This window comes from Trichoderma asperellum, chromosome 6 (assembly GCF_020647865.1).
Source record: "Trichoderma asperellum chromosome 6, complete sequence".
In the NCBI taxonomy this organism is placed as follows: domain Eukaryota; kingdom Fungi; phylum Ascomycota; class Sordariomycetes; order Hypocreales; family Hypocreaceae; genus Trichoderma; species Trichoderma asperellum.
Genome location: NC_089420.1, coordinates 1,867,347 through 1,888,302, shown reverse-complemented (window position 1 = coordinate 1,888,302; position 20,956 = coordinate 1,867,347). Strand labels below are relative to the sequence as shown.

The following is a 20,956-nucleotide window of genomic DNA, read 5'->3' as shown; positions in this document are numbered from 1 at the left end:
GACTTCACATTCAAATGACCTAGAGATGTGTTTGCTGTTCTATAGAGGTAGAGTCTATAATAAATTGACTTGTTCTTATCTATTTAGTTCCTACCGATCTCAGGAGGCTGAATGAAGAGATTGTGCAATGGTGGTGGCGTAAATGGGCTCTCTCCAGGATGAATCTTGAACCAGGCTGAAGCGGCCAGCAAAACATGATGCTTCGTCATTCTCCTTGAGCAGATCAAGGAAAGGGAGAAGAGAAAAGAAAAGCATATAGACCAGCCTCAGACGTATCGCTATAAATCATCCGATGCAGCGCTACAGCGAAAGAGTGCCCGTATCTGCACCAAATTTAGTTTAGAATAAGGACTTTATGGGCCTCTACTAACCTCTTTGGACAACAAGTTTAATGAAAGCAATGACTGGATAAACTATGCTATTCTCGTTTGTATACCTCTTGCAAATATTTTAAGATGATCTTTGCTATATCGCTCGGATCTTTGTTGGTTGTATCAACACAAATTCCCAAAGATAGTCCTTCGAACTCAAAAAGTCTACATTTTGACCGGAAATCTTGAAGAAGAATAGGATCGGTCAACTTTGTTGTGGTGCTAAAGACCCGTTCCTGACTTGTGGCTCTCTCAATATTCACTTCGAGATCGCATTCCAGATAGATGGGGATAAAAGGCCTGCCAGCTGTTATAGCTGCTGTTTGATATTCATATGCAACACTTCGACCTAATTCATTGTCTGTCTGGAAATCTGCTCAATAATTAATTTAGTATATGGTAGATATAAATCACTGCTTTTTAAAGTATATAATATATTTACCTGTGAAAATGATGGTTTCTGAAGCCGTCGTAGGATCTTGAACATGTCTTTGAAATGCTCGCTCTCGCTCTCGCTTTCGTTCTATTTGGTAGCACGGGTCATCGCGAGAGAACTTCCATGCAACTGGATCTATGAGCTGGTGGTTGTCGATAATAGTAACAGATGCGCCTATGGACTTTATTGCCTTAGCTATGGTGAGTTTCCCAGTTCCGGGAAAGGCATTGATCCAGATGAGCGGCGCTGCCATGATGGCCAAAAAGATGTATTGTCCGAGAAAAGAGGTATATGCGAGAGTTAGTCACCACATGTATATAGATGCGTGAGAGTTAGTCACTAGAAGTGGAACCAACGGGTATTAATCAGTTGTGCTAATAATTCAAAATTCCTTAGCTCGGATATCACTAAAGCGGGCGACTTACTTGACTACGAAACGATATCATACCGCTGCATGGAAAGTTAGCAAATCCGGCCAAAGCATCCAAGCACATACGACCATAGATTGTGGAAAATTCGGGGTCCTATCAAGCTCTCTTCTTGCATTGGGTATCTTCCATTTTTTGCATCCCAAGACTCTAAGTCTGGAGTTGCATGATTCCGTTTTTTATGGTTACATCAACCTAAGATGTCCTGCCAACGCGGGTACACAAGGTGGAGTAAGCACTAGGGATTCTGTCAGGGGCTGAAGCTGTCATCAATCGATTCCGACTTTAGCGATTCAATTCACGACCAGCATAAAAGTGAACTTGTCTTTTCGTCGGGAGAGATCCCCGAAAGGCGCACTTGGTGAACAACACTCAAAATGGATGCACATATTTACCCGCAGCCCCTAGTTTTTCTGCTCTGTGCCGTTACCATCTTTGAAGTCTCTCTTTTCTGTCTGCCGCCGCATTCCCTCTACCGCGCCGCAGCCATCGCTCTGCTCGCGGCCGTGACCTACAGCTTCCAGCTCAGCCTCCTGGAACACATCCCAAATCGCGCCTTTCTATCTCTCGCGTTGGGCGCAACCTGGACTACATTCTTGAACGCTTTCGAGATCCTTATTGTGTCAAATGTCGGCCCTCAAGACCCCGGCCTTCAGTTAGCCAATTCCGAAAAGCCGATCTACCAGGCACTTCGGGCAGCCACATTACCATTCAACTGGCGGCGCATCGGAACTAAGTGGCAGATTAAGGCCCCAGCCTCGACGGAAGATGGCTCCATACCCGGGCGCGTGCGTTTCCTTTTCAGGAGACTGGGTGTTCTAATCGCCTGCTATCTCGTCATAGACCTCTGCGCTGCCGGTCCTCCGCCAGACCCAAATATGATCACGAGAGAGAAGCAAACTATCTCGTATCTGCTTGCTGGCACGGGGGCAACCTCAGAAGACGTCGGTTTTCGGGTGATAAGTACCATTGTCTTCCTTATCAACGCAGCCCTTGGCGTGATCGGGGTCTACAACCTTCTAGCAATAGTTGCCATCCTTTGCGGTGACCAGCCACAGAGCTGGCCTCACATCTGGCAGGGCTGGCCGAGTCAGGCGTATTCTGTGAGAAGATTCTGGAGGTATGTTTAAACACGTTCTAGTTGTATTCCTGACCGCTAATCGAATGTATCCAGCAATTACTATCACCAAGGTCTGCGTAAGGCGCTCAGTGGGCCAGCTGATTGGATAGTTGATTTGGTTATCCCCCGTGGTAACCTAATCTCGCGGTACTCGCGGCTCGCTCTTGCATTTTTCTTCTCTGCAATGCTACACCACCAGGCTGAGGGATCTGAAAATGGACAATTAATTTTCTTCAGCAGTCAGGCATTTGGTATCATGCTAGAAGATACAGCTCACTGGCTGTATAGCTTTAGCCCCATACAGCTCCCTCGACACGTTGAGCACGCCTTGGGGTACCTTTGGGTGCTAGTATGGTTAGTGTGTCTCGTGCCGTACTGGTCTTATTCGACAATGCGCATAATAGACGACCCTGTGAGGGATCGAGCAACGTTTGAGATTTTCAAGAAGGTCTTATCCAAGTAAGAGTATTACAACCGCGACTAGTTGAACCCTGACCGATAGGGTTCCTTCCTAGAGGTAAGGGGAATGATGGTTCTGAAAGGCAGTCCATATACAAATATAGACAAGAGAGTTATAATGAGTATATTCATTAGGTATTAGATATTGATCTAATAAGTTTGCTTAATCGCTAGAGAATAAGCTATCGACATTACTCTCTAGGTAAAAACTATTCTCATATACTAGGAAGAAGGAGGGGCCTTCCTACTGTAATTCGATAAAGGTGGCATCTCTTAAAAAGAAGAGGAGGCCTTCTACAAAGCCGAGCAAGCCGATTTCAGAATAGAAGGAAGACATGACTTCCCTGTAGACTTCCTATTACGATCTAGTCCTTCCTAACAGGTTAATCCCTTATAAATAAATAGCTGGTTCTTTTACAATAGCTGCGATAATTGCAATTATTGGCCTAATCTTTTTCCTTATTGTCTTAACCGCACAACGGAGTTACAGCCAATATTTATATATTTAGAGATAGGTAGATAATTTAAAGCAGGTACTAAGTAGATAGGGTTTGTCCTTTACATGTTTCCTGATGTCTACTTTACCATATGGTTGCGCTACCCTTATATACTTTGGCTACTCGTTTGCTATCACATACGACCATAGGTAGTGGAGAATTCGGGGTCCCGTCTGCTCCCCCATAGACAAGCCACTAACCGGCAGATTAGTAGTTGAGTGGGTGACCATCAGCGAACACCGGCTGTTGTATGTTTTTATTTTTTCCTTTTTTTACCGTGCGTTTGTTATCACTATTGTATAACTCCTAGTAGCATAGCATTCTATCACATACGACCATATCCATTGGAATATACGGGATCCCGTCCGCTCTCCCAGAGTCAAGCCAATGAGAGGCAGATTAGTAGTCAGGTGGGTGACCACTGGCGAACACCGGCTGTTGTATGTCTTCATTTTTTGCTTTTTTTCTCTTGTGTTTTTATGGTATCTGGTTATGATTCCTACACCTTGATAGTTGTCACAATAATTGGGATACGGATACGTGGGGTCACTTATTGGCTGTGCATATGCAATGCAACCACACCAGTAGTAGCCAATTAGGTGGTGTCCATAAATAGCCCACTCACTCAAAGCCAGAGCCGCAGGCCACACTGTATTACGAACGAGAAAACTTAATTAATGTAGCATACAGAGTTTTTCAGAGTACCATTGTTCTATTGGTAGATCAAACGTATCTTTATGACTGTCAACAGTTTACATAACATGTCCCTCAAACCCAACCATCAAGTTCCAGTAAACGCCAGGCCAAATGAGACGCCGTATTTAAGTGAACAGACAAGCAACGATGCTGATCAGAAGCTTTTTTACAAAAGTCTCGAGCAATAAACTGTTTCAGGGATCGTACGATGCTCGCCAGGAAATTCATTTTTCTCTTTTTTTGTGTCTGTAGAAAGAAAAACGGATAGCTTGCCTGCTGCTAAAGCAAGAGAGCGGGTGACAGGCTCAGTGTGTAGGCATTAATTCCAAAAACTCAAAAACTTGGTCGCTTGAATAAAAACTCAAATGTCGTAATCTTAACAATCCCATAGCCTTAACCGCGTACACACATGATATCAAAATTTGCGGCGGAGCCTCCAAGAAAAGAAAAAGAATCAGGCTGATTGTAATGCAAAGGTTTCAACTTAGGATGCTGGTGATGATGCATAACTTATATCGTGGAATTGCACGTCATCGTCGTGGTGAAGTGTAACGCTGTTGAATTCGAGGAATGGGTCTACAGCCTCGTTGCCTGGAGTTGCCAGTCCGCTATCCAGTGGAACACCAGTAGCATTCATCGCCCTTGCTCCACTGATATCAACGCTTTCGCTCTCCTTGACGTTCCTAAAATTGATCGTATCAATTCCATGGCCCTGATTAGGGACAATCGGCGGCTTCATATGGCGAATGAGAGCCCACTGCGTCGTACGGAAGAAGGGGTGGGCCTTGATGTCCGATGCACCGGCGCGGGCACCTAGCCTTCGATTCTCGTCCTTGATGAGAAGCTTTCTGATGAGTGATTTGCACAGACTAGAAGAGAGTTAGCAATGAATGTGATGTCAAATATATATAAATAAAGCGACATACTTTGAGATTTGCGGTGCTCCAGTGTGATCAGGGAAAGGTATATCTTCGCGCAAAATGTTGGCAAAAGTGGCATTTCGGTTCTTCCCCTTGAAAGGCGTAGTTCCGTAAAGCATCTCGTATATGAGAATACCCAGCGTCCACCAGTCGACCGCGCTCGTGTGACCACTGCCCTTGATAACTTCAGGAGCAATGTACTCTTCAGTACCAACGAATGAATTTGTCCTGAAGTCAGCGATACATGACCGGGTATCAATAGTTGGTAGAGAATCCGTTCTCGCTCCGTTCTTGCCAACAATCATTGTCGGCTTGCCGCCGGGGCCAGACTGCTTTGAGAGATCAAAATCTGACAACATGATGTGGCCGGATTGGTGAAGCAGAATGTCTAGAAGAATATGTTAGTTGGGAGCTTCGCATCAATATTTCACTATTAGCACATACTCTCTGGCTTCAAATCTCGGTAAATGAAACCCATGAGATGAAGATATTCCAACGCAGCCGTAACTTCCGCGGCGTAAAAACGGGCGTCGTCTTCCGGAATACACTTGCCAGGGCGAGTCTGAAGGGCTCGGAAGAATTCTCCACCGCTGCAGTATTCCATGCAAAGATAAAGATGGTCTTCAGACTGAAAGGAGTGGTATAATGTAACAATGAAGGGGTGGTTGCTCGTCGCGAGGATTTCTTGTTCGGCAAGGGCGCGCTTGATCTTGTTTCTCTTGATCATCTCTTTCTTGCTCAAAACTACGAATTGAATGGATTAGTGACCGGGATTAAGACGCGTTTTTTAGGTTTTGCATTACCTTTCATGGCGTAGAGTCGGTTGCTCTTCTTTTCTCTCACCAAATACACTTTACCCACATCACCTTTACCAATAAGCTTAATCTTGTCGAAGCTGGAGGGACCAACTTCAACATCGCGGACTTTGATAGAGTTGGAGCTGTATGTCCTGCGGAAGGCCAAGGGAGTCTGTGGAGGAGGCAGAGCGCCAAGCGTATCTTCGGCATGTAGAGGATGTTGTGCTTCGGGCTTTGCGCCATCAATGAGGCTAAGTGAACCTGATTTGGCGTTCTGAATTAGAGGATCCTTGCCCAGTTCAGCAGTACCTGGACGATCGCCCTTGTTTCCAGCATTCGCAAATAATCCCTGGGCATTGGGTGCGCTAGCGACCCTTCTTAACCTACGGGCCAGCTCTTCCTTCGTTTCGCTCGTCGCCTGCTCAGCCTCGGCACCATCCGGGCTTGAGATCTTGAGCGTCGGTGTATCTGGGGGGCTCGGTGGCACTGAGCCTTCGTTATGGTGGCGCAGGCCAGGTTGGCCTTGGTGAGCGAAGTAGGGGTTGGCAAGCGCCGTAGGGCTCATAGCCTCTTCCAACTTGTTATTTTCGCTAGCGACGGTGTGTGACCTGAGCCGGCCGACGGTGTTGTTGAAAAGCTTGGTGTGTCGAGAAGTTTTGGTGGAATGTGAGTCGCTGCTGTTTCCATTGCCCGTGGGCACGCCGCTGATGCTAAGGGAGTTGCTGCCCCTTTCCTTCTCGTTGATGCTGCTCGCGCTGCTGTTCATGCGGAAGAAGCTGCGCAGGCGATTGCTCACTGGGCCCCCGGCGGAGGTGTTGGCGGCCTTTGAGGGCATTGTTGGATGATCTAATACGATGGTGGCGGCTGTTGAAAGGGAGGATTGGAGGGTGAAGAGGAGGATGAGGATGAAGATGAGGAGAAAGCAGAAAAACGAGGATGGGATGACAGAGAGCGGAGTCCTGTAGCTAGTGGATGGTATCAATGTTCGGATGATTACGATATCGGGGGTTCGTTTAAGCAACCGAGTCCATGGCTCTCCCAGCAAGGAACAGACGCTGATTGTAGGCAGACAAAACTTTTTTTTTTCGGCCAAGCAGTAGCGAGAGCGGGCGACGAGAGCCTCGAGGCTTATGGCGGTGCGGGAGGATGCGGCGGCGTCCGTTTGATGAGGAGAGTCGACGTTCTCCCTCAACTTGCACCTACGGCTGGACGAGGTACCATGAGTTGAGACGAGATGGTGGGCCGGACCGCTCACGGCAGCCACGTTGCCTCAGGCATCAGCGTCACTGGCCCTTCTGCGCTTTCCACTGGACAGGATATGTGGGGGGGCATGGACAGGTACCGGTACTTTGGCAAGGCCGCGCAGTCGCAGCAGCGAAAACAGTGGGTTCTCTGTCACAGATCGGGGACTCCCAGGCCCTTATTCAGGCTGCTGCAAGACTTGTAGCGGAGCACTATAGCGCCACTGCACACATTGAGTTACGGGGGGCCACAGCGGATAGGATGAGGCGCTCAGGGGGCGCGGAGAGAGCAGCTAATGCTGGTAGCGGTACTTTCCCTGGCTGTTGGAAGCAGTCAACTATTTCCGCTACTAGAATTGGAGTCACTCTCATCAGATTTTTCTCAAGTACCGTGGAACTTGGCAATGGACAAGCTGCCTACAAACATTTGAAGCGAGTCATGCCATGTCGCATCATCAACATGGAACATCCAGAGCGATTCTCTGCCCACTCGTAAGCACAAGGGCACAGGGTCAGCTGATGCTTCAATATCTGCCGTAGGAACAGCAGTAGATGCAGAGCTGCAAAAACAAATGGTTCTTTTGTGCATTTATAATGGCGAAGCACATAACAAAAGGTCCGGCCTATTACTGCGATGCTCGGCACGAGGCGGCGCGCGCATTCGCTTTCGTGTTCCTGCGTCATCTTCCGTTCCTGTCTGTGGCTGTCGCCAGGTACCTGTACCTGCGCTCGTACCGGTACTTGCTCGGAAATGCGGAGACTGTCGGCCAGCATTTTAGCAGCAGTCCAATGGAGCCTTATGACGAGGGTCGTACGTTACAGGGCCTGCCAGCAAGGCGCGTTTCCAAGGCATGAAGGTGCGAGTTGCCCTGCTTACAAACCAGTGCCAAAGAGGCAGAATTCACGAGATGATAATGCTAGACCCAACATCACGTCTGTCCGCAGCAGCGCCCGTCTCCACCACAGGCCGTCGCGATGCGTACCGGAAAGGGCCAATACTGCAGGCTCGCCGTGCGTATGGCTGGCGTGGAAATGCACCAGTGAGAGGGAGCCTACTAGGGCTGCATTAGTTTTAGTGCATGCAAGTGCGTGTAGGAAGTAAGGTGGTTCGTAGCGGCAATGTACTGTAACACGCACCCAGTCTACGGAGTACAGGTACTGTAGGTACTAATTCATGCTATCATCAGTCAGAACGGCTAAAGAAAAAAAAACCCCCCCGAGGCCAACAGAGAGCTCAGTGGCCACCTTGAGCTCAGTTACGTGCCCTTCTCAACTCAACTCAGTATTCGCTTGCTCCCTCACGCTCTGCAGCATCCGACACACTGTCGGGAATCGCATCCTCGTGCCCAACAGCCGGTATGTTCGGCATCCTGCCATGTCTCACGGCGGTATTGATGCGCTTTAATATGAGCTACTATTAGGCAGTCTTGCTTGACAGCCTACCAGGGCAGACGGTCGTCGGAATCCATTTGTCTCGCGCTAAGCCGGGGAGCTACAGCCGTTCATCACATCGATTGCCATGATGTAATCCTGCGCTGGAGGGAAATAGAGCACCATGAAACGTTTTCGCCGATGTTTCCAGCCCAAGCTTCTCTCTCCCAGGTTCCAAGCTGGCGGAAAGTGGGCCGCCAGATCCATGAAGCTCCATCAGCTCCGCTGCAGTTCGTCAGCCTGATGAAGGCGCCGGTTTCCCGTACGCTGCAGCGTCGCAGCCGCGCGTTCTCATTCGATAGCCGGAAGCCCGGTGATGAAAGGCCCAATGCGTTGATGCTTCTGCAGCACAAAACTGCAGCCCCTGGACACAACTTGCAGCGTAGCCCGACTTGCCACTGTAAATACTGGCTGGTACTTATTACGGAGTCCGCCGCCCAGTGCTTGTGCTCTCCAGGAGGTGGCAGATGCCATCAGCGTCTCCAAGGCCAGATCCCAGTCGCATAGCACCAGATAGCATGATGTCTATTTCCGAAACTCGCTGACACCAAGAGACAGCGGCTTACAAAAACAATAACGATAGCATCAGTCATCAAGTAGGCAGACAGATACATGTATCCAGCAGCTAACCCGACACGTACAAAGCGCTCAGGGTATCGTTACTACCTACAGGTGTTTGTCCATCTACTGAACAAAGTATTTTGCTACAAGTTCGATGCCATGGAATTTAATAATGCGCCGATTTGAAAAATCACGTAGCGCCATGATTATTCATGAACGCAAATGGATATATGAGAAGCGTTGATGTTTAAAGTTGCATGCGAGTGGCGCATATCCTCCATATACATATAACTCTGTATTGTAGTCATTTAGGTCCAGCTGTCCTCCCCCTAAGCCCCGACACGGCGTGCCTTCCAGGGCCTATTTGGGCTGAGATATCAAATTAATCAAATCATGGCCTTTTTGTTAGGCAATTTACCTGTGCATTCGCGTCAGTAGTTGGCAGCGCCTTGATAGGCTCGAGGTGTATCTGCTGTACATGGATGGCGCACTATGCGGAGAATCGTCTTCCGTTCTCGAAAATGATCTTTTTTAGCTCTCCCTCTCTATACGCCATTATCCCACCAGGAATTCAATGGTCTATTGTTGACATGTTAGCCGTTCGTCAACCAATTTCAAGGGAGGACAGTTCAGCGAGATCAATAGTTTAAGTCGCGAATATCTGGCAGTGTGTTGGCGAGCCACCCAACAACAGCTCATCTAAGGAAATATGCAGGACAAACAGAATTTCTGATTGCCGCACCCAGTGAAAGAAAAGAAGTACGTCATCTCCTAGGTTTATTTTAAAGTCTCCGCGAGACCTCAAGAGCCCCTATGCATATCTTTCAGCCGATCAGAAAACCGCCAAAGGTAACTTTCTCATATAGAGAGCTACTAATACAACAATACTTCTATCCAGTCGATAAATTTTGTCATGATAATTGCATAAAGCGACTGAATCTTAGATGAATATCCCTTGGACCACCTTTTATTTTTCTTTTATTACTTGAGCGTGTCAGAGAACTAGCGTACAACCTCTAATTGCTCTCATATTTGTATCTTGTATTTGTCGAAAATGAGCTTCATACAGATGGGCACTGGCTTCAGCACTATGCGGTTAACGACTAAGCTGTTCCGATATCAACTTCTAGACGTACGCCCGCTGCATCCGTCATTCATTGTTCTAACAGAGGCTGAAATTACTTCATTCAATACGAAAAATATGTAGAATCTGTCGTCAGATATATGTATCTACTAATATATATCCATTATCTTAACTTCAAAGATCCACCCAAGACTCTCTGAGCGGCAAAAAGTGGAGACGAAGCCGCGCGGACCAGCACTATGCCCTACGACACTTGAGGCTTGATGTCACTAGCCACATGCGGCACTCGCCTTGAACTTCTCTTCTTCAACTCTCATCTTCCCCTACGCTGCTCCAGTAACCCACCCACACAGCGCCATGGATGGCATTCCGAATCAGAAAAAGCGGCTCATGATGGACCCTACCGAGTTCTGGAGCAGCCAGATTGCCCCTCTCAGGCCGTCTACCCCTAGGCAGTCCACCCCTAGGCCGCCAGCAGTGAAAGGGCGCTCGAGCAGCATCGATCTCGATGACCCCTTGCTCTCTGCATCTCCCAGCCAGCTTAATCCGGGGAAGAGTGATTTGCGGCAGTCGCAAATTGCTGTGGTTTTGAAGTCACCAACGGATTTGCATCAATATTCATGGTCACAAGTCGGCGACAGTGGCCAGGGCAATCGTAAATCTGCGCCATCACGGCAAGGCACACCCAACCTTGCTTCACGCGCAAAGAAAGAAACGCCAGTGCCTCTCCCGAAGCAACTACTCAAAATGCCAGCATCGGGGCTAGTAATAGGACCAGCATCAAAGCCTGGGCCAACGCCAACGCCAACGCCAGCTCACTTGCAAAAACTACCAGCCACGCCATTGACTCCGGCAACCGCGGCGGCGGCGACATCATTAAAACCAGCGCCAAAGCCAACTCCAGTACCTCTACCTAAACAGTTGATTAGACCATCAATACCATCATCAAAGCCAGCACAAACGGCAAATACAGCACCAATAACAACTACTACTACTACTACACCAAAGCTTGCGTCATTACCAGCTCTATCGCCCACCCCAGCATCGCAGCCAAGTGCTGGCCGAGGGCGACCCAAGGGTTGGAAGCCAGGCATGTCTTACACTTCACTTCGCGGACCAAGTTCTGCAGTGAAGCCTGTTCGGCAAGCCAAGCCAAAGACTCTCCCTCCAGGGCACGCAAAACGGCGTGGAAGACCGCCAAAAGCGCCGTCGCCTCTTCCATGGCAAGTTTACCAGTCTCTGGAGAAATCATTCGCAGCCTTCTTATGTGAATGGGGGAGTTGTAAAGCTGAGCTCCACAACTTGGATACATTACGACGCCATATCTCGGTGGTTCATTGTCGTAAAAGACCATTTGTATGCCACTGGGACAAGTGTACTGAGGAGGTGCCGACTAGGGTTTTTGCTGATCAACCATCGCTTCAAACACATATCGAAAAGGCACACCTTATACCGTTCAGTTGGCATGTAGGTGATGGACCGCAGAATAACAGTAGTCGGGGGCAGCGCCCGGAAGATGAAGAGATTCCCGATTATTTAAAAGATGAACACGGCAATCAAGTAACGCCATCCGTACGTGACCAGGAAGTGGAGGACTTTGTTACATGGAAGAACAATCGTCAAAAACTAAAGGATCTGCTTGTTCGGATGAATGAGAACCTACCAAGCGAAGAATCGGATTCCCTCAATGACGATGGTTGAGGAAGGCCGAGAGAAGCGAAAGATCTTTTATCAATCACGTTGCGAACTGCATCTCTTGATTCTACGACACTTTGTATGACATACATCCGCCCTTTTTGTGCTAGAACTTTTAATAACTTTCTTATGTCCATTCACCATTGCAACCCAGAAGGGTGTACACCCCTAAATGTTTGTGATATCTGTGTGTATTGTCTTATGCAATATTCGCTTGGCGCAGAGAGCATCTCCCGGTTTTGCTTCATTATAGACTTTTGACATATGCTAACACGTGCCTCGAGCAAGAACTTGAGAAATCCACCCTAACTACGTGTCGCGGCAGCTCAGAGATTTGTTTTTGTAGCAGTGATCTGGTCTCCTCGCCTGTCAAGAAGTAATTCCATCACTTCTTTGTCATTCCAATTTTTTGCTGCTGCTTTAATAATATCTTCCGTGATAATGACCCGGTCTCCTCGCTGGTTCAGCAGTAATTCCATTCTTTCTTTGTCAACCCGATTTTCTGCTGCAAATATAATAATATCTTCTGTAATAGTGATCTGGTCTCCTCGCCAGTTAAGGTGTAACTTTAGTGCATCTCTACCAACCCAATCAATTTTTATTGCAGTTTTAACAATATTTTTTGTAACAATGATCTGGTCTCCTCGCCTGTCAAGAAGCAATTCAATCACTTCCTTGCCATTCCCATTTTCTGCTGCCGCTTTAACAATATCTTCTGTAATAATGATCTGGTCTCCTCGGTGGTTAAGGAGCAACTCTAGTATCTCTTTACCATAAAAAATATTTCTTGCCGTAGCTTTAACGATATCCTCTGTAATTGTGATCTGGTCTCCTCGCCTGTCAAGAAACAATTTCATCGCTCCCTTTTTTGCGCTCTTTGCTGCTGCTTCGATAATCCCATTTGTGATAACGACCTCATCACTTCGCCGATCAAGGAGAAATTGCATTGCTTCCCCACCAAATGAATATATAATATGCATAATTGATTATTCTGTAATATGGCTGTAATCTCCTCTCCGGTTCAGTATATCTGCCATCGCTTCGAATTTTTTTGCTTCTGCATAACGGCCCGAATTTCTAAAAATTGCTGTCAAATTCGTCACGTATGAATGTTCATCTCCAATCTCTGTTTTATAAATCTCTATAGCCTTTTCGACGTTCTCAACTACTGTTTCATTAATTTTCAAATTCCCTAGTATTAATTCAGTCTCCATAAGTGGACGGATCTTACCATCTTTTGGTATTTGATTCTTGATTGAGTACATATTATCTTCTTCACTTTCAGTCAAAAACCAAGTCCAGTCCCAGACGAGCAAAAAGTCGTGAGGCACGACTGTTGCCAACTGTAAAGTCTCTTTCCAACTGTTATCCGAGGTTCCAGCTTGTATATCATGTATTGGGTTGACAGCAATTGGAACAATAGTGAAATAATCCCTCCATCGCCTGATGATCGTTGGTTGTGATGCTCCTTGTAGAAGACAGAGAATATCGTCATACTGAATGGATTTTGCTGGCGTTTGAATAGTCCAACGAATTTGCCGGTATTTTTGTTTGTCACGATATTCCTATTCTTTGCACAATATAATAATATGCTGTTTGTAATCCCAAGTAGTATCACTTTTAACTGAGGAAATATACCCAAGAGCGCAACCTTTGCTCTTGATTACTGCCACCTCTCTATCGTGCCAAGTTGTTACTGATACTTGCTTGCAAATAATATGCCTGATAACTCGTTCAAAGAGTGTTTGCCATGTGATATTATAGTCGGGAGTCAAGCTATAGCTATTTGAGCTCATCCCAAGCAAAGCATAGATTTTGTCACGGGGATCAGAAGCTTCTCTGCCATGATACATATCTATCAGCTCGCTTAGAAGACCTATGTTGAGCGAGAATATTCTTGACTCGCTAGTTGCTTTTTTGGGCCAGAAGCCCGTGCGTCGTATTAGGTAAGTTGCAGTACGGATTAAATTCCCTAAGCCTGGATTGTCTTGATAGGTGAGTTTTAGTGCGTTGACTCCTATGCAGAACACATATCCATCTATCTCCGTAGAGCCACATAGGATAACGACATTTCGGGCTGCGGCAACTTCTTGGAGGACCTAAACAAAACTTGTTAGCAAGCTCTATAATCTCAGTTCGATGTCTGTTTTTACCCAAATGCGTCTGAACCATGGCAGTAATAGCAGCTTAATGACTGCTCTTCGAATTTCTCCGTGATTTTCAGTTGGTTGCTCGTCTGTGCTTTTGTGTATTTCTTCAAGCGCTTGGTCGCTATTGTCCTCCGATTCCCCTATCCAAACAATCACACGACTAGCCATAGCATAAATCATTGCCATGCGCTGGACCTGGCTGTTGCGTTCTTTTATATCTTGCTGATTAATGGAGATAGTGTCTACCCATATAATTCGTTCAAAAAAGCGATCTCGAAGGTGTAATAGCGCAACATGAAGATTTGTCCTAATAAGTAGGTCGCAGCTATCTATCGAGATATACTGAGTCTTCCCTGGAGAACCCCATACATAAGACAGAGCATCGTATAAATGACTGCTCCCGGCTAAATCTTCCAAGGGATAATCAATGAGACTGCATCGCAAAGGAGCAGTTTTATCTTGATCTGGCAACAATTTGAGTAGGCGAATATGGCCTTGTAGCAAGGGAGAATAAGAATAGGTTTTTTGATTACATCTAAATTTGAATCCACTTAGCACAAGCATTTGGAGTTTATAATAGCTAGACTTAGCCTACCAACAGTCGTCGTAGCGCCATCGACTGGCTTAGTCTCAATTTGTGTTGGTGAATACATCTTCAGTTCAGGTTATTTGGAACGCTTTAATTATGAAATTTTCGAATTGGTATATTGTTTTTAATGGCAATAGCTTAGTAGGCTGAAGATGAGATGAAAGCGGGGATACGAGGTGGCTGTGAATCATCGTGATAACATTAGGCATCCATCTATCGCAGCCTAAAACTATACTACAACAAGTAATATCTATGCCTGCGAGATATGTATTATCAGTAACAATATTTTAATTGGCTACGATATGGTGGTAATCAAGAAGCAATTCTGCCTTGTAGCTAGTTATGTAGCTGCATGGCACTCCGCAATATACGGTATTGTAGCATGATACTACTTAAATGTGTGCCGTGTCCACTTTCTCTATGTATAATAGTCGTGTCAAAGAAACAGATCTCGTGGTATATTTCTTGAAGATACACATGTAACAAAATCATTCCGTATCCCACCGGATTTCCCCTTCGTTCAATTAAACCAGATTTCGCTCTTGTGATAAGTTTCTCTCAAAGATACCATTATCCGTGTTGGGTCTAAGGCTGAGAATGACATGCCCCGCATCATTGGCCTACATAACTCGTAGAATATCCTTGAATCTTTAAGCTAAGAATTAAGCATGCAATTTTACTTCCCTTGATCACAGTATGCCTATAGCACATATGCGTGCCTCAAATAACAGTAACAGGCAGGCGGTAGACATGAAAGAAGTGGAAAGCTATCACCATTTATCTAGATCTTGAATACAGATTTAAGAATGAATCTCTGAACTGCAAGAGAAGCTCTAAATTTGTGGTCCATCACTAGTTGCTAATACACGATTTTCTTTATGTTGCTCGCAATTTCTATAGATTCCAGTGGAAATAGCAGACTAGAATCAGTACATTGACTGACCTTAGCAACCAAACTGTTTCTGGTCGTAAGTGCAGCCCCAGCAAGTAAATGGCGCTAAAGATAACAGTTTAGAATGGAGTCTCTGAAGGTTGAGGGTTGGCTATTGCTTACCATTACCAAGACTGCAATCCCAATTATTACAATCTCCATAGACATAAAAATCCCAGCTGCCATGAGGGGTGCCATATTTCACTCTAAGGTGATCCCCAACCGCTACATCGTCAACCCAAAGAGAATATCCTCCATTGCAACCAACATTTCCTGATCCTGAATTAATATGACCTTGACATGTGACCACGCCATTGTCATTCGCGTGGATGTCAATACCGGTCGTGAATTGGCCGACAGAAGAACTTCCAGTGATCACCAGACAAGCGGAAGCGATTTGAGTTTGTACAAGGCCAGTGGCCGATAGGGCAAAAGTAGAGAACTTCATTGTAGATGTAATTCAGGGAGAGAATTTTTCAATGATTCGTACGATGGAAGTTCGAAGTGATATCATTATAATTTTATATCTTGCTGTCAGACGCCTGCTCGGCTATGACACGAATTTACGGTCCCATTATCCTTTAACGTCCCCGAAAAATATGTTTTAGTCGATGTTCTATGAATAAATGATTGTCGCAAGTGCGCTTCTTTCTCAAAGCTGAAAAGAAGGATCTGTAGGGATTATTCCAAGACCTGCTTATTTAGGCTGGCAATGGAAGTCCCACACAGGCAGGAGTAGTCTTAAATATGCTTATACGGCGGAGTCTGCACCATGTTAGCTTTAGCATCACGCTTCGCCTGCGCTAAACAAGTGGGATTCGGAGTCGTAGTGTCTGGCCGGGACCGGTTCGATATTCTGCCCCCCGAATGATATCGCATTAGGCCTTCCACCCTGGAACCTAACTATTTATGTCTTTTGGATAGGGTAGTAAAATTAACCAACAGGAGCACAGCCTCTCTGTAGAATTCTTACTCTGAGACTAGCAGGGATACTAAATATATGCATGTACACAACATTAAACCATGGTTGACCCTGTCCTACTTTGTGCGCCAACTATTTTTGTTGACTCTAGCATTATGCTTGTATGTGTTAAAATGTTGAGTACAACAGTCTGTAAACTTTGCAATTCCCCGCTACTTGACGAAAGCGGACACGGATAATGAAGTAAAACCACCGCCAAGATGGAATGGGCACTTTGTATTATTCATCTTTATTTTTTGCATTGCACTCATATTCAGATCCCTTAGCACAAATGTTAATAGTATATACATGTCATCAAGCACTCAAAGCGAGACTGTCGTTCAATGCTTCGATTTGATGGATAAATATCATTCCGGATTAAGCCAAAAGCGGCCAAATTTTTTTTGCTTTGTGCCTTGATTTGTTAAGGAATACGTTCAACAGCCAAAAGTAATTAAAAGTCCGAACGGACATTTAACAGGCAACGCAAATTGGTTAGCGGGGACGAACAAGCCTATAATTAATTAAAGGATTCGCTCGTTTGGAAATTTCCGAACTACTTAATGGGTTGGAGTGAACTCGCTGTAGAAAACGGTGGTGGAAGCCGTTGCGCAATGCTATTTGGTCGCGTGGGATACACCTCCGAAAGCGCTCGCTCCGACTGAATAGCCAAGGGCACGGGTATATGAACTTTTGGCGTTTGAGACTTGTACTCGCGTTCATTATCGGATTTGTTCAGGGCTTTAGCATATGTAGTACAACAGTGATATGAACATTGGACGCTTCTATCTACATTTAGATCTTCGTACTTGCTGTGGTTGCCCTCGTAAATCTCTAGGGGAAAAAATATATTCAGCTAGCTCCTATAATAAAAATTAGAATGAAATATATCCCTCCTCTCTTTGGTAAGTAGACTGAGTGCTCGTACTTGCAGACACAAGTAACATGAGTCGTAAAGATTCAGCTCATTAACCTACATATTATTAAGGAAGTGTGTGTGAAGTCGTAAATCTGATCTGCATCTCTGCAGATCATTTTCTATGCATGTTCTCTCGCAGTTCGAGATAGAAAAGAAGTTCATGAAGTGACATACAGTTTGATAGTAACTATATGTGTTTATTATCGTCTCGAAGTATATAACGAGCAATTTGAAGGGGCTGAATTACAAACAGCCTTGGCTCCTCATCTAATGCTTCGACATGGCGATGGAAAAATATGAGCTAACCATGGGGAAAATAACGGAGACAGTAGCATGAAAATCTAGCCTATTCACTATGTTCGGGCTATATCTACAAACTGGAAATGAAAAGACCTGGGCCGAACTTGCGGTGTACAAAACGCATATCAAGTTTCGTCTGTCGTACTATATTATACCATCTGTAAGAATCAGAATATAGAAAGAACAAAGATAATCTGTAATTTCACGGCTACTCTGGAGGATCATATTGAATTCAACAGCAACTCTATCCATTTTTTCTCTTTTAGGACACTTGGTGTTATGCATTTTACTTTTGGTACGAGGTCTAATATTTCCCTTTATCTAAAGCGTTAAAAGCCTTTAAAAACTATCAACATTTTAACATTGTGACTTTCATACATGATATGTATCGTTTACCTCGAAATCCAGCTGTAGTCTTTCATATTAGTGCATATTATATATATATATATATATATATATGTAACGAAACCTTACCGCCTATTGGCTATTGTTGCTGTTGACAGATGATGCTCAATCATTGAAATAGCCTAGATACATTGAATCAGCCTAAAAATGCTCAGGCACTCAATCCAAGCCTAATCTGCCTTGATCTGGTTGAGAAAGTCGAAGTAAAGTTATATAGTCGTCGTAATGGCCTACCGGCTAATGTGTGGGGTATCAGGCATTATTACGGATAGTATTAGGCCCAGATCGTAGTATAAAGACGTTTCGCGAACAAGCATCTGGGAGGGAAAAAGGCGAGACTGAAGCCAGTTTCGGCAATACAATGGTCTGATCTAGCATTATCCACTGCCATCCTACCCGACTACAATCCTTGCACTACGTTGAATAGAATCCGGGCCTGTTGTGGTGGTATATGTCAATATCGAGTGTTTTATGCGTCACTTGGCAGGTAGTTGAAGAATTGGAATTCACTAGTAATTCTTGCCTACTGTGTGAAATTGCTGTACTCGATCTCGTCGTCTTAGACTTCTAATACTATCCTTCGTATCTGTTGAAGTGTAGTGTTTGTGCCGCTCCCTATACTAAACCCGAATATTCCCGCTATAGCTTGGAGCTATCCATTGACTCCAGTTTGCGAATAGTCTGGCAAAGTTACGCGTGCTACGCGATTTTTCTATTACTGCTTTTTACCACTCTTATATAGTAGCATCTATAGATACTTATCATATCTTCCATTAGCTGTACTCCCATCTGTGCAAAAACCGATGATATCCCCAATACACCTACCGCATCAGTTGTGGACCACATGCAGCTGACATTGTTAAAATGCAACCAGTCTGATCCAAATAGCCTAATAAGTGATTTGCACTTTTGGTGGAATAGGAAGCCTATAATTGGAGCGCTTCTCATACGTGTTTAGCCGATGTTCAAAACTGTTCCGGCTCCCGAAAATAGGTAACCTGGAAATTTACTCTTAGATCTACAAAGCGAGTATTTTGTGAGCGCCTTGAGGTGAATAGGTCAGCTTCTCGTTGCAAATATGTAAATCTCCAGCTTATACGGAATACTTCGACTATGAGTGATGTGGTGGAATTACAAGCAGAACATAATTTACGCACAAAGAAGTTATAAGCGGCCCAATGAGAACATCAGCTCTTTAACACTATAAGCCGATGAGCTTCATTACATGGTAAATAGTATGCTGGGCTTAGGCTAAGTGTATATAAAGCGCCGAGAATCCGCCAAGACATCACTTCTTTTAGATGCTCTGTACTCCCACAAGCATCTGACTTCTAAATATTATCAAGAAGAACATTCTATGATGATTCTCTCAATGAAAAAGTGCAGCCGCAAGGTATGGGCTGGCTTAGCATTGTTAGCCTTGCCTGCAATTGTAAGTGCATCATGCGCACTTCCTAGCACTTACAAATGGACGTCCACTGGTCCACTGGCAAACCCCAAATCTGGCTGGCTTTCACTTAAAGATTTCAGCCATGTTCCGTATAATGGTCAGCATCTCGTCTATTCTTCGACCGTGAACACAGCAGGTTCTTATGGCTCGATGAATTTTGGCCTCTTTTCAAATTGGACCAACCTCAGCACGGCCAGCCAAAATGCTATGAATCAGGGCACAGTGGCGCCGACACTCTTCTATTTCTCCCCCAAAAAGATTTGGGTCCTTGCGTACGAATGGGCTGCAACTCCATTCGCGTATGTCACGTCGAGCGATCCTACCAATGCAAATGGTTGGTCGGCCTCGCAACCGCTTTTCAGCGGAAGCATATCTCCCGCAAATCCTATCGACCCGGCACTCATTAGCGATGGCAAGAACATGTACCTTTTCTTTGCAGGAGATAACGGTAGCATATACCGGTCCAGCATGCCCATTGGCCAATTCCCATCCAGCTTCGGTACATCGTACACAACGGTTATGAGTGCCGCAACCGACGACCTCTTTGAAGCGGTACAGGTCTACACCGTCTCAGGCCAGAACCAATATCTTATGATTGTTGAGTGTATTGGATCTGTTGGACGGTATTTCCGCTCCTTTACAGCCACATCTCTGAGTGGTACATGGACACCGCAAGCTGCAACTGAGAGCAACCCATTTGCTGGCCATGCTAACAGCGGTGCTACTTGGACAAACGATATCAGCTCTGGCGATATTATTCGCAGCACAAACGACGAGACGATGACAATTGACCCTTGCAACCTCCAGCTGCTATACCAGGGCATGGCCGTTGGTTCTACCGGAGATTATAATTCTCTACCATGGCGACCCGCCGTCTTAACTTTGACCAACCCCGGCTCTAGCACAGGTGGTAGCACTGGAAGTGGCGGCTCAGGCGGCAGTGGATCTGGTCAAGCATCACAGTATGCGCAGTGTGGCGGCCTGGGCTATGCTGGACCTACGGTTTGCCAGGCACGTAACCTGTTTTGAATCTCTTAGACAGACTTTGCTAACATGAGACCAGAGCCCCTATACATGCACGTTTGTCAACGAATATTACTCGCAGTGTTTGTGAAAGAGGAGAGTACATTATGGGCATTGAGAAACAGGTAGTATACGCCACGCATTATGTTGCTATCTCGTCGTAGTCTGCAGTAGGATGTCCACAGTGTGATAATCCATATCATTTTAGTTATTCCAAGTTCCAGATCGCTACTTGTCTTGTCGGCAGATATTTTCCGGGCTTCCTAGATATCTGTCTATGGCAGCTTGGCGAAGCGGCAGACTTCCATTCAGAATTATTATGTACTAAGCTATCAATTTTATTTGTTCGTGAATACGCCGTGATTAACATTGAGCAGTTCCAAGTTTTCCTGAGCCGATTACCGAATCTCTTGTTGAAGAGATAACTATACGGAAGTTTTCAACATTATTAAAGGTAAAATTAAGATTAGGCAACAAATACTTCACTGCTAT

At 45.4% G+C, this 20,956-nt stretch overlaps 7 protein-coding genes across 7 annotated transcripts; 3 read left to right on the top strand and 4 right to left on the bottom strand.

The window, feature by feature from the left end:
- Positions 1–174: 174 nt before the first annotated feature.
- TrAFT101_010066 (uncharacterized protein) lies at positions 175–1,060 on the bottom strand (the record flags this gene model as incomplete). Its single annotated transcript, XM_024910964.2, has 3 exons — positions 175–323; positions 372–744; positions 814–1,060. 2 exons carry the CDS (start codon positions 1,058–1,060, stop codon positions 419–421), a joined length of 573 nt encoding a protein of 190 aa, XP_024760994.1. The 3' UTR covers positions 175–323; positions 372–418.
- Positions 1,061–1,544: 484 nt separating this feature from the next.
- TrAFT101_010065 (uncharacterized protein) lies at positions 1,545–2,925 on the top strand. The gene is made up of 2 exons (XM_024903807.2): positions 1,545–2,355; positions 2,410–2,925. Exons 1-2 carry the CDS (start codon positions 1,613–1,615, stop codon positions 2,816–2,818), a joined length of 1,152 nt encoding a protein of 383 aa, XP_024760995.2. The 5' UTR covers positions 1,545–1,612; the 3' UTR covers positions 2,819–2,925.
- A 1,068-nt stretch (positions 2,926–3,993) lies between these two features.
- Positions 3,994–7,494, bottom strand: NRC2 (serine/threonine protein kinase, AGC). The gene is made up of 5 exons (XM_024900099.2): positions 7,391–7,494; positions 5,731–7,315; positions 5,372–5,671; positions 4,934–5,315; positions 3,994–4,876 (listed from the first exon to the last, which is right to left on the bottom strand). Exons 2-5 carry the CDS (start codon positions 6,557–6,559, stop codon positions 4,492–4,494), a joined length of 1,896 nt encoding a protein of 631 aa, XP_024760998.2. The 5' UTR covers positions 6,560–7,315; positions 7,391–7,494; the 3' UTR covers positions 3,994–4,491.
- Positions 7,495–10,347: 2,853 nt separating this feature from the next.
- Positions 10,348–12,040, top strand: TrAFT101_010063 (uncharacterized protein). Its single transcript, XM_024898745.2, has one exon. It carries the CDS (start codon positions 10,399–10,401, stop codon positions 11,740–11,742), a length of 1,344 nt encoding a protein of 447 aa, XP_024761000.2. The 5' UTR covers positions 10,348–10,398; the 3' UTR covers positions 11,743–12,040.
- A 1,261-nt stretch (positions 12,041–13,301) lies between these two features.
- Positions 13,302–14,072, bottom strand: TrAFT101_010062 (uncharacterized protein; the record flags this gene model as incomplete). Its single annotated transcript, XM_024899958.2, has 2 exons — positions 13,302–13,835; positions 13,890–14,072. The coding sequence occupies 2 exons, from the start codon at positions 14,070–14,072 to the stop codon at positions 13,302–13,304; spliced, it is 717 nt and encodes a 238-aa protein (XP_024761001.2).
- A 1,108-nt stretch (positions 14,073–15,180) lies between these two features.
- On the bottom strand, positions 15,181–15,885 carry TrAFT101_010061 (uncharacterized protein). The gene is made up of 2 exons (XM_024910592.2): positions 15,530–15,885; positions 15,181–15,472 (listed from the first exon to the last, which is right to left on the bottom strand). Exons 1-2 carry the CDS (start codon positions 15,852–15,854, stop codon positions 15,420–15,422), a joined length of 378 nt encoding a protein of 125 aa, XP_024761002.1. The 5' UTR covers positions 15,855–15,885; the 3' UTR covers positions 15,181–15,419.
- Positions 15,886–19,166: 3,281 nt separating this feature from the next.
- TrAFT101_010060 (uncharacterized protein) lies at positions 19,167–20,929 on the top strand. Its single transcript, XM_066128824.1, has 3 exons — positions 19,167–20,452; positions 20,505–20,785; positions 20,842–20,929. The coding sequence occupies exons 1-2, from the start codon at positions 19,349–19,351 to the stop codon at positions 20,553–20,555; spliced, it is 1,155 nt and encodes a 384-aa protein (XP_065984949.1). The 5' UTR covers positions 19,167–19,348; the 3' UTR covers positions 20,556–20,785; positions 20,842–20,929.
- Positions 20,930–20,956: the final 27 nt, after the last annotated feature.

What these genes read in the sequence shown, in the direction of transcription:
- TrAFT101_010065 (XM_024903807.2), top strand. Translation starts at nt 1,613, where the DNA reads ATGGATGCACATATTTACCCGCAGCCCCTAGTTTTTCTGCTCTGTGCC. An exon ending in TCTGTGAGAAGATTCTGGAG is followed by an intron (nt 2,356 to 2,409) that starts GTATGTTTAAAC and finishes GAATGTATCCAG; the next exon opens with CAATTACTATCACCAAGGTC.
- NRC2 (XM_024900099.2), bottom strand. Translation starts at nt 6,559, where the DNA reads ATGCCCTCAAAGGCCGCCAACACCTCCGCCGGGGGCCCAGTGAGCAAT. An exon ending in CCGACTCTACGCCATGAAAG is followed by an intron (nt 5,672 to 5,730) that starts GTAATGCAAAAC and finishes TTCAATTCGTAG; the next exon opens with TTTTGAGCAAGAAAGAGATG. An exon ending in GGAGCACCGCAAATCTCAAA is followed by an intron (nt 4,877 to 4,933) that starts GTATGTCGCTTT and finishes ACTCTCTTCTAG; the next exon opens with TCTGTGCAAATCACTCATCA.
- TrAFT101_010063 (XM_024898745.2), top strand. Translation starts at nt 10,399, where the DNA reads ATGGATGGCATTCCGAATCAGAAAAAGCGGCTCATGATGGACCCTACC.
- TrAFT101_010061 (XM_024910592.2), bottom strand. Translation starts at nt 15,854, where the DNA reads ATGAAGTTCTCTACTTTTGCCCTATCGGCCACTGGCCTTGTACAAACT. An exon ending in GGATTGCAGTCTTGGTAATG is followed by an intron (nt 15,473 to 15,529) that starts GTAAGCAATAGC and finishes TGTTATCTTTAG; the next exon opens with CGCCATTTACTTGCTGGGGC.
- TrAFT101_010060 (XM_066128824.1), top strand. Translation starts at nt 19,349, where the DNA reads ATGATGATTCTCTCAATGAAAAAGTGCAGCCGCAAGGTATGGGCTGGC. An exon ending in CTGGACCTACGGTTTGCCAG is followed by an intron (nt 20,453 to 20,504) that starts GCACGTAACCTG and finishes ACATGAGACCAG; the next exon opens with AGCCCCTATACATGCACGTT.